General features: G+C 50.4%; 1 protein-coding gene across 1 annotated transcript; it reads left to right on the plus strand.

The window, feature by feature from the left end:
• Positions 1-379: 379 nt before the first annotated feature.
• On the plus strand, positions 380-10,328 carry LOC124232039 (coiled-coil domain-containing protein 180-like; the record flags this gene model as incomplete). The annotated part of the gene is made up of 8 exons (XM_046649021.1): positions 380-484; positions 1,244-1,385; positions 3,905-4,065; positions 4,633-4,770; positions 5,273-5,384; positions 7,940-8,045; positions 8,846-8,981; positions 10,163-10,328. Coding segments are annotated over 8 exons (1,032 nt in total), but the record flags the coding sequence as incomplete, so codon positions are not given.
• Positions 10,329-11,516: the final 1,188 nt, after the last annotated feature.

The raw sequence follows: 11,516 nt of genomic DNA on the forward strand, positions 1-11,516 counted from the left end.
GGCCGAGAGCCACTCTGAGAGCATTGGAACGAGGTGAGCAGGAATTGCCACCAAGCCAGGATCTGAGGAAGAGCAGGAACAAATATGACCAAGAGGAAAGTTAGCAGTGTTCTCTGGAGAGAACTCAGTGTGTGCAAACGTCCTGGGGTGGGAGTGAGGAATTACAAGGAGTGATGAAGCCAAAAGAGAACTGAGATGCTTGGAAGGGGCTAAGTCCAGCTTGTCACATACAAGAGGCATTAAACTCGACAAACAGAAATATTAGGTGGGAACATGCTTGGGCATCACATGAACCATCCAACTCCAATTCTGGCTGGGCTGCTGAGTCCTCGGAATGTCCTATCCATGTGGTTTTGTCCACACCGTTTGGTGTGATTAGACAAGGCCCCTGAAGGATCTGTCTCTTGTATGTTGCAGGGATTTTAAAGGAATCATCCTGACCCTCCTCTGGGAGAGCAACGAGCATCTGCTGACCATCGTGGAGGTGAGGGCGCTGCCCACAGGCCCCTGCCTGCCCCTCTGCCAGCCGCTGGCCACATGTCCTCAGCTGCCTCTGCCTCCTGCATTCTGCTGATAATGGCCTTGTTGGTGAAACTGAGGAAAAGGAGATTCCAGCCCCCATGACATGGCCGCCCAGCTAAACCTCATTCATTCATTTACCCATTTATTCAGCCACCAGACGTTTTTTGAACACTGTATATCAGATACTGGGTGACATACTGACCAAGAGGAACAAGCCCCATCTCTGTCCCTGAGAGGCCAGCGCCCAGCAGAAGGGCAAACATGGCGGTACCACAGGGAGATGGGTGGGGCCGTGCGAGCAGGCGCCTTGGGGACCCCCAATAGGAGCTCTCCAGATCCCTGAGCCAGCACACCCCACGCGGGGATGTCTGTGCATCTTCCTGTCTGCCGCCCACCAGGCTGTGAGCCCTTCAGAGCAGGGGCTCCGGGCCATCCATATTTGGGGCCTGGAGCCTTGTCCTAGCTCTCAACCTGGTCACTGAGATGAGATTCCATTTTGGTCTTGAAGGATAAGTAGAATGTTGCCATGCGCTCACTTGTGCCTCACTTAGCCCGGGATAGTGACAGTGGTGGAAAGGACAGATAGGAACTGTTGCCAGCCTAGGGGACATCAGGAGAAAAGGCTAGGAGGTGTCGAGAGCAGGGTGCGGGATGCCAGGAGTGTGGGCCACAGTCCCATGGTGAGGGTGCTTGCCCACACGCCGTCAACCCTCTCTTGCAGGAGTTTTACCGCAAAGAGAAGCGCTCAGTCACTAGGCCCGACTGCATGTACGAAACCTTTGACCAGTGCGCAGAGAACATTTGCAAGAAGATCCTGGAGTACCAGAGCCAGACAGACAAGTACCACAACTCCTGCCTCATAGGTGGGTCTGGGCGGCAGGCGGGTGGGTCAAGGGTGTTGCAGGAAGCCACGGATTGAGCCAGGCCTGGGCCTCCCTCCTGGCCTGGATGATGCCCTCCTGACCTGGAGTCACTAGGGGAGGCAGAGGAGCCGCCTGGAGGAGCTGGCATCTCAGAATTAGGTAAAAACTTGACCAGATCTAAGCATGGAGAAACAACAACGCCAAAAAAACCACTAACTTTTCTTGAGAAATATGATGATTTGTATCACTAAAAGCGTTTTGTTCATTGCACGGATATTTTTGACAGGTTTATTGATACTCACATACCATACAATTCACCCATGAAAAGTGCACACTTCAGTGGATTTTAGCATATTCATGGAGTTCTGCATCCATCACCACTGTCAATTTTAGAACCCCATGTCCCTCCATCACTTCCCCAGCCCTAAGCAACCTCTACTCTACTTTGTGTCTCTACAGATTTTCCTGTTCAGGGCTTTCATATAAATGGAATCATGCGGTGTGTGTTTTGTGACTGGCTTCTTTCATTTTGCATGATGTTTTCAAGGTTCACCTATGTTATAGCATGGATCAGTACCTCATTCCTTTTTATGGTTGAATCATATTCCATTGAATGCATGTAGCACAGTTTGTTTAGCTATTCATTCATGGGTAGAAGAGGGAGAGCATAGAGGATTGCCACACCTGGGCTCAGGAGCCAGCACTGCCGTCTCCCAGCTATATGACCTTGACCAAGTCACCTCACCTCTGTGAGCTTTGGTTTCTTTGTCTGTAAACGGGAGATAAAGACAATACCCACCACGCAAGGCTTTTCTGAGGACTAAGCCCCTCATGTAGACCGGCCATACACAGGGAGAATAGTCAGTGGTGGCTCTCATTGCTGTGGTTGTGGAATGACTGAAATGGAAAGTCTGGGCAGCATTTTGATTCTCTAGCTCAGAATTTCACCCAGTGAACTCTGTGCGATCCCATCCTGTAAGATCTTCCTCGAAAGAAAGTTCCGTGTTTGAATGGGTTTGGGGACTGCTGCAGGTTGCATCCCTCTCTGGAATGGAGATTTCCTCTTCCTACAGTTTGGGAGTCCCGTATCCTGACCAACTCTGAAAACATGCAAAGATGCTGGATGTAATTACTTTTGTCATGAACTCTTTTAAATGCTTTGATGAGCTAGCTGTAAAATAAGAAGCACACAAAGCCCCCAAATTAAGTGAAAATAGGCACTCTGAGAAATGAATTGAGCAGTACCTCTGGCTATTGACCTAAGGGCTTTGCTAACTCCCAGGTGAACTTGAGCCTCTGTTTTCCTGGCTTCCAGGGCATTGGGAACAGGAGCCAGATTGCCAGATCACCCGTGGGGGGAAAGGACACAAGCTGAGTAAAATGGAACTCTGCAGGGCTCCGTCTGCGGAGTAAGGGGAATGAGACAGAAACCAAGCCCCACGCAATGAGAGGAAGGAGACATTCGTATTAAAAGCCTTGGCACTGGGTAAACAAGAAGAAAAGCTCCAATGAGAATCCCTAACTACGAGCCAGTCTTCATGTGGGTTTTAAGCCTGAAATCGCACTTCGATAAACCTGAATTCAACTTGGTTTTTGCAGATCATCCAAAAGCCTCCAGCTGATACTTTAGCTCAAAATGATCCTGAGTTAGGCCCAGGTTCGTGTTTAGTAGAGACACTACGGATTCTTTCTAGAAAAACCCACCTTCAATTCAGGCCTCCAAGGATTCCCACAGATAAAATGCCCAGAATAAGAGTTCCCAGTAAAATCAACAAAGAAAATATGCACACAAACACAAGGAAAAAGCACCTTGAGCGTGAGGCAGCAGAATGAGACAAGTAAATACGTGAGACATTGAGTGACTGAGACAGAATATAAAATAATGTATTCATTAGAGTTAAATAAAAGAGGAAACTGGAACCATGAATAAGGAGCAAGGGACTATTAAAGTCATCACGTAGATACAAAAGAGAACCAAATAGCACTTCTATACTGGAAAAATAAATCGTTAAAATTTAAAAATTATGAATGGCTTTATGACCAGATTATTCATAGCTGGAGGTGAAATCAGTGAACTGGAAGGTAGACCCCCAAAAATATGCAAAATGCAACATAGAAAAACAAAGAGGTGAAAATGTTGGGGAGAGGTGAAGAGATATGGATGAAAGCGTAGGTCTAACATATAGCTATTTAGAGGTCCACAGGGAGAGGAAGGAGACTAGGGTCAAAGCAATATTTGAAAAGATAATGGATGAGACAGAACTGCTGAAAGACGCAGGCATTTTAAAAGAGCTGAAAAGTCCTGTGGGGTATGGAAGAGAAGTCCTTTGAACTTGTTTAAGCCAGTGTTTTCTATACCGGTTTGACCACGGGACCCCTTTTGATGAAAGAGCTGCTAGCACACTGCAGACCAAGTCTTTCTCTTTGGGAAACTGCTTTGGGCCTTTGTTGGAGAGATCACCTCAGCAACTTGGCTCTGCTCTGTCTCTCCCCTGGTCCCCCACCCCCAATTCCTACAGAATTACGGGCCCAGGTGAAGAGATTTGAGGAGCTGCTGCCCCAGGTATGCTGGCTGGTGATGGAGAATTTCAAGGAGCACCACTGGAAAAGATTTTGCGACTCCACCAAAGAGATTCGGGAGCAGTTCTGGGAATATCAGAAGCAGCTGGAGAAAAGGAAGGTGGGGGCCCCAAGACCAGCCCTTCCTCTCCAGGACCACGGGCCCTGGCATTTCAGAAATGGAGGCCAGGCATAGGTAGAATGGAGTCCCAGAGAAGGAGGTGGGCCAGGCTTGTGATTATTGGATGGGGGCTGAGGGACATTAGGCATCGGAGAAATGAGAACTGAGCCCACAGCTTCTTCATAGATGGCGTTCAGTAAACTCCCTGTTGGATTTAATGGGTGGGTCAGCTGGGTTCTATGGGGCCATGGTCACTGAGATCAGCAATGGTTGTCCACTTGGTCTTTGGAGACGTGAGACATGGATGCTGTTGATTTTATTGAACTAAAGCCCTAATTGTGCTGGGGCAGACGCTCAGCTCGCCCTTTCCCTAACCCTCACAGTCAGCTCCAGCCATGCCCCTATCTTGCCTCCTCGGCCACTCTGCCCATCCATGGCCCTTCACACACCCTGGTCAGAGCACAGATCAGGCTGGCCATGGCCATAAATTAGCAGAGGACATAGGCCAGTGACTGAATTCAAGACCAGATCAAAATCCACACTGATTTCTGGATTGTTTGATTGAAGGATGAAAATGCCCAGAAGCTTCATCCATATCTCGGACACCCTGCACATTTCCAAGAAATGGAGTCTTTATGTCAAGTGGAAGAGAAAAGGCAGGAAGATTTGGACACCATGATTACAACAACCAGGGAGAAGCTGGAGGTCAGTGGTGCTGTTGACTCCCAAGTCCAGGTGATAAGGGCTGCACCGCCCTCCAGAGAGATTTCTCCAATTGACAGCCCACCAACGGCGCCAAGCATGGTCCTTTGCTGACCCCCTGGCCAAAGCAGGGCATGAGAACAGGCAGGTTTTATAGGTTGGAGATGGTCATTATTGTCCATTTTAACTTGCATTTTTTAATTTCTAAATTAATTAATTACACAATTACTAATGAGAGCCTTTTTTTAAGACCCACCTCTAGTTTTATTTCCTCTTTGGTGAATTGTCTGTGTGCATCCCTTGGCCATTTCTGACTCATTTCCTTCAAGCCAAGTTACCTCTTGGGAGAGCCCTCCTGGCCAAGGACCAGATGCCAGTTAACTGGGACAGCACTGACGCGCGGCTCTGGTCTTTCTCGCCCGCTGGCTCCCCAAAGCCCCCCTCAGCCTGCCTTTGGAGGCAAGTTCCTCTCCGGGCAGCACCAGGCTCCTCCCGTTTCCTCCAGGAATTCACCAGGAAGTTCAGCCAGTCCTTCATAGGCAGCCTGGCCACTTTCACCGAGAAGTTCCTGCTGCAATTGGATGAAATGGTCACCATCGATGATGTCCAGGGTGCAAGTAAGTGGCAGCCCTGGCCTTGTGCCCTGGCCCCAGGCATTTGGTGAGGCGTAGGATGGTGGGCCTGGGGGGCTCTGCTTTTCCCCAACTGCGCCAACTCCACTAGAATGAAAACAAATTCTCCATCAAGGGGACTAATGAATTTTTGTTTGTTCTCATTAAAAGTAACTTGTTTTTAGTAAAAAAGCAAATCCCAAATGGGTCAAAGATTGTATGTAAAAAATGAACCCTTAATAGTACATATTTCCATAATCTTGAGGTAGGAACAGCTTTCGTAAGTATGAGATGAGAACCAGAGCCATAAAGGAAACAGCGGGCACTTCTCTGTGGCCAAAACAAAAACAAGGAAAAATGTCGAACAATGGAAAGCCAGACCGCAAAGTGGAAAATATTCCTAGTAACCTAGAGGTCGGAGAAAGGCCTGAGATGCCTGTGGTAGAAAGAACTCTAACAGGTCAGAATTGTAAAGCGGGACAAAGGACAAACTCGCAATTCAAAAGAGAAGCAACGTGTGTGGCCAGTGAATGTCAAAGATGCTGGACTTCACTGATGATGGGAAATGCAAAGATAAACGTTAAGATACCATTTTCCACCAACAGCCTTGCAAGGCTTTAAGTTTGGCGACAACCAGCCCGGGTGAGAACGTCAGAAAGCCCAAGTGCTGCGGGCACCCTTGGAGAAGTATATGTCAATAGCGCCCTCCCGGAGGGCCATCTGTCAGGACCTCTCAGATCCTGGATGTGTTTACCGCTGACCTAGCAGGTCTCACCCAGAATTTATCAGACAGACATACTTGCAGGTTTTCACAGATAGATTTTCGAGCATATTTACAGCACTGTTTGAAATTGCAAAGAATTGGAAACAACTCTAATATCCATGTATAGGGGATTGAATAAATAGGTTATGGTCCGGATATACAAGTGAATACTGTGCAGCTGTTAAAGTGGGAGAAGTAGGTCCATCTGTGCCCATGTGGAGGGGCATGAAGGAAAACCGTTATGGGAAGAAACAAGTTGATAATCAGTACTTGTCTACGATAGCATTTTTAAAAAACACATATGTAAACATGCGTACTCACATGTGTGTAAATGACCCATGTGAGAGACAGAGACAGAGAGACACAGAGAACGAGCGAGACAGAGCGTGAGAGACAGGGACCAGACTGTTGACAATGATCCCCTCTGGTGGGTGGGACGGTGAGAGATTCTAAAATCTTTTCTTTTCCCCTGTTAGGTGATGTTTAAACTTTTTATAATGTGCACATTACTTTTAAAACTATACAAAGATTCAAATCATATATTAAATATTATCCATTTGTCACTAATCTATTGAGTAATTAAAATATATCAGTTTTATTTTTAAAAGTTTTTATTACAAAGGCGATAAATATTTATTATAGTAAAGCAAGAAATTCAATATAAGTTATGAAGAAAGTGAAGAACGCAGTCCTCCCACCCAGAAATAAGTGCCCTTGACATTGACTGTCCATCCTTCCAGTCCTTTCCCTTTGGACACAGGGCTGGGGGCAGTCAGAGGGCATGTGCTCTTTTATAACCTGATTTACCCTCAGGTGGCCTTGGGCCAAGCCAGGCAATCATCTTCTTGAGGATTTTCAGTTACTGAGCATCATAATTTACTAAGTGTCGTAACTCACTAATTAGTCCCCTGCTGTTGAACACTGGGCCATTTCCAGTGTTTCACTCCTGTAATCGTGCTGAAGGGAACATCTGCATCCGTGTATCTCAGTTTTGGGGCAACAGATTCCTAGAAGTGGACTTTCTGGGTCAAAAGTTTATGCATTTGCGGTATTGGTGACTTTTCAGTATCGGAGGTCTCTGTCAAACGTGAGCCTTGTTTGGGAGAGTGGGGCCCATGGAGACGCTGGGGTTGGGAGCTGAGGGAGAACAGGCAGAGGAGCCAACGGCGAAGGCGATCTCAGTATCCTGGAGGGAACCGCCGAGCCGGGAGGACCCCCTGCACCAGGCCCAAGGGGGCCTCTCCTGCTCTGGACCTGGGCTTCTGAGCCAAGCGGCCTGGCCCGCCGTCCACGCAGACTAGGTGCAGGGCAGGACCGCAGCTGCGTGCTCACCCCCCTCCACAGGTGGAGTCCAGTCAGGAAAGCACAGCAAAGGACAGGTGAGTGAGCACGCAGTAGAGGGACAGCCTTGAATGTGTTCGTTCCAGGGGTAATTCTTAGTCCAGAACCCACTGGAGCTAGTATAAGTCAAAGAGGGCTCTAGGAAGTATGTTCAGGGGCTCACGGAAGCTGTGAGGTCAGAGCATCACGCTCCAGGCTTTGGAGCTGGGAACAGCGCCCAAATCACACCTCACATCCTCCGGCAATGGCCCCCTGCCACCGCCACTACCCCCAGCCTACACATCTAGTGCATGCAGCTTCTCTAGGCGGGCAGGGGGCATGCTACCTCCAAGTGGAGACTCCAAGTGGGGATTAAGGGAGCAAGCCCTCATTTCTCTCACCGTAAGGTTGGGGGAGGTCCCCTTGATCTCAGGCTGTGGGTGAGGCCATGGTCAGTAACCTGTGTCTTGCCTGCCAGGGATGGAGCCCCCCAAACAGAAAACATCAGTCCTCATCCGGAGGAAACTCGCCGGGCTCTCCCTGGAGGAAGAGACTGAGAAGCCGCTGATTGAACGAGGCAGCAGGTGAGAGCTGAGAGTAGCGAAGAAGACCATGAATGGCAGTGTTTGCTGGGGGCTGTGCAGGGCAATGGTTAGGGCACGGGTTCTGAAGTCAGACAGGCCTGGGAACCTTGGAAAGGCGTGATGGTCTAAGCCTCAGTTTCCTCATCTGTGAATTGGGCACGGCTGCCTACCTTCTCGGGTGTTGTCAAGAGAAAGTTAAATGAGACTGTCTTGGAGTGCCCCTGGCGCAAACTAAGAACCCAGCAGCGATTAGTTCACATGATGAGGACCCATGAGGGGACCACAAAGAAAGGAGGCCTGTCCCAGGGTGGGGCACAGTCTTAGGTTGCTGGTAGCACTGTGAACCACCAGTGTCCATCACATGTAAGAAGAGCCATCAGCCTGCTGTCCCCTGTGCCCAAGACTGACTGGGAGAAGCAGCGAGGCCGCAATGTGCCCAGCTGAGCTCTCAGTAGTGGCTTTTACGGCACAGCAGGAAAATGGGCCAGGACCCGTGACTGCTCCCTGGCTGGCTGACCGATGAGAAAACCGAGGCCAGAAGAGGGAAGCGGCTAGAGGTGTGGCCTTCCTCTCCCCAGGCAGAGCCCAAGACTGTCTGTGCACACAGATTTAAACAGTATGAAAATACAGAAAAGAACTTGAAGAAGCTTAACCTTAGAAGCTCACTAGGGTTTTTCTTTAAGACGTTTAAAGCGTGATTTTTTTTTAAGAAACGTTAAACTCTTTCAATAGCACTGGAGGCTGCACTGTGACTGTCAGAGACAAGCCTGTAGGGCTTTCACAAACGTGTTTGTTTGTAGGAAATGGTCCGGAATCAGACCCACAAAAGTCACCATCCAAAACAAGATTCTCCTCCAGCAAACGTCGTCCATCACCACCATCAAAACCACCCTGGGCCACCAGGCGGCCGTGGAGGCCCGAGACGCTGTCTACCTGGTGAGTGGAGAGACAGGTGGGGCGGGCACATCCCGGGGCGTGCAGGCAGCTCAGTTCGGCTGCCTTGGGGAGGAGGGAGCTTCTCATCACAGGGTGTCCTGACGTTTGGCCCATGGAGCAGATGACACACATTAGAGTGCCCCAGGGTGCAGTGTCACACTTAGGACAGTCACGTTCTCAGGCACAAGGACTTGAGCCAAGGGTCCTGTTCAGTCCCAATGATAGCGGGGGTCTGATGGCATGAGCCCCAGTGCTGGGGAACCCACCTGAGGGACACCCCACCCAGACTGGGGGATGAAGGTAGGCTTTCCAGAGGAACAGTAGAGTCAGAGCGAGGGGACAGAGTAGTCGGAGGGATGGAGGCCATGGGAGCAGACGGTGGCAGTGGTGGAACAGCCGACAGTTACTGAACACCTGCTGCAGCTTCTCTTCAACATGAGGCATCCCACTGGACCCTCCTGACAGCCCCATGAGGAAGGTAGAATTGTCCCCATGTCACTGATGAGGACACTGAGGTGACATGTGCCTTCCTCTCTGCCACCACAGAGTGGCAGAGCCAGGATTTGAACCCAGTGCCTGTTAGATCCCCGTGGGCCTGCCTGAAGAGGAGGCCGCACCCAGATGCCACCTGTGGGACCTCCAAGCCCTGGAGATAAGGGGACCTTTGGTCCTGGTGCCAGAGAGAAACCTCGTCCTGCCCGGAGATAGGCCGATCGCAGTACTGGGAGAGCCCACAGTGCCCTGGGCCGGCACCTTCCCTGGCCACCGTGCGAAGCCCCTGGCAGAGGGGCAGCTCTGCCTGCTGAGTTCATTGAAGGCTCGAGGCCTGGTGGGCTCAGCCTCCCAGCAAGCCAGGAGCTCAGAGCTCCAGGGAGGCCGCAGCGCGGGACGGCGATTAGGGAGGAATGCAGAGTCCAGGGTCCGGTAGACCAGGGTCCTAGTCCCTGCTCAGCCTCCTTCTAGCTGGGTGACCCCAGGCAAGGCTCTGAGCCTCAATTTCTCCATCTGTAAAGTGAGGAAAACAATCAGACCTGCCTGATCAGTTGTTGGGCAAATGACTTGTGGAGCTCTTGCCTGTGCCTGGAGTAGATGAAAAGCTGCCTGCCAGCAGGTTAGAGCCTTCCTCCAGGGCACAGAGTCCAGGACCCTCCTCATGGGGCCTCCTGCTGCCTTACTCCCAGAAATATTTAGCATCATTTGGAGAGGAGCTGAAGAAGATCCAGGATGACCACACATCGCAAATGAGGGAGGCTCAGCGCTGGAAGGATAGCTGGAAGAGCTCCGTGCGTACTATCCAGGGCCTGTACTTATGACACCCTCAACCCAGCCGAATAAAGGCTCATTTTGTATGGACTCCTTCTCTATTCATCCATCCATCCGTCCGTCCATCCGTCCATCCACCCATTCGTCCACCCATCCACCCACCCATCCATCCATCCGTCTTTCCCTGCTCTGTGCCCAGCACTGAGCTTCATCAGTGACCAGGATGCGATGTGGTCCCTGCCCACGTGGCCATCACTGTCAATGGGGAAGACTGGTGTGAAAGGGGAGTCCCCCATGGTTGGCAAGGACGGTGGGGAACTGGGATGGGTCACTTAAAATGGAGACCACTACTTCAAAGGAAGTAACTTCCAGAAGGCATGCTTGGCTCTTCATCTTGGGAAATGAAATAATTAAGACTTAGGGGAAAGAGTATATTTTACATTTAATTAAATGTGGGTTATAATTGCAACTATGCATTGGTTTCTAGAACCAACAAAGAATTGATCCTGTGTTGATTGGGTATCTCTCTGGCAATCTGCCTGACCAAATTATAGCATTTTGGCAAAACCTTCTAGGCCTCCTTAATTTTCCTAAGGTCCTCTTTAATGCTGTGAGACTCAGCTCATTCTCTTTGGAAACCTCCATCTCCCCGTCTTCCTTGTCAGTTGTCTCTTCTTTGGTTAAGGGGCCCGACCATGCCAGGTCTCCCTTGTTAGTAGCTTTCTGTGTCATTTGGACAGGCTGCTTACATTCCTTCCTGGACTCGTGAACACGGTTTGCATTCTGACTTTGCATCGATTTCCATTTTCATGCGCTTCACCTCTTCCAGTGACTCGATGCGGTGGGCTTTTGCCCCGATTTTACAGGAGTGGAAACTCGAGTCCAGAAGGTGGAGATGACCTGCTCCCATCACACAGCCAGTGCAGAGCCTCAGCAGAGTCTTGGGTTCCCCGAAATGAGACAAGGGCTTGAGGGCAAGTCGTTTGTTCGGAGGTGCTCCCAAGAAGCGCGAGTGAGGACATGTGGAAAGGGAGTCTGGAAGGAGAAGAGCCACTGAAGGGGCCTTGAGAAGTGGCCGCTGCTGTGGGTGACCAGGCTCAGTCTTGCTGGAAAACGGCCTCCCACCTGGCCTGACTGTGTTCGCGCTGGTGGGGAGCTGCCCCTGGCATTAACACTCCCACTCTGCCCGCTTGTGCCAGCTTGCCGGACAGGAACCTCCCGTGGCGCCAGAGAGAGCCCTCAGGCAGGAGGGGTTGGAAGGGGATGCTCTCG

The sequence above is a fragment of the Equus quagga genome, unplaced genomic scaffold (genome assembly GCF_021613505.1).
Source record: "Equus quagga isolate Etosha38 unplaced genomic scaffold, UCLA_HA_Equagga_1.0 HiC_scaffold_1857_RagTag, whole genome shotgun sequence".
Classification (NCBI taxonomy): Eukaryota; Metazoa; Chordata; class Mammalia; order Perissodactyla; family Equidae; genus Equus; species Equus quagga.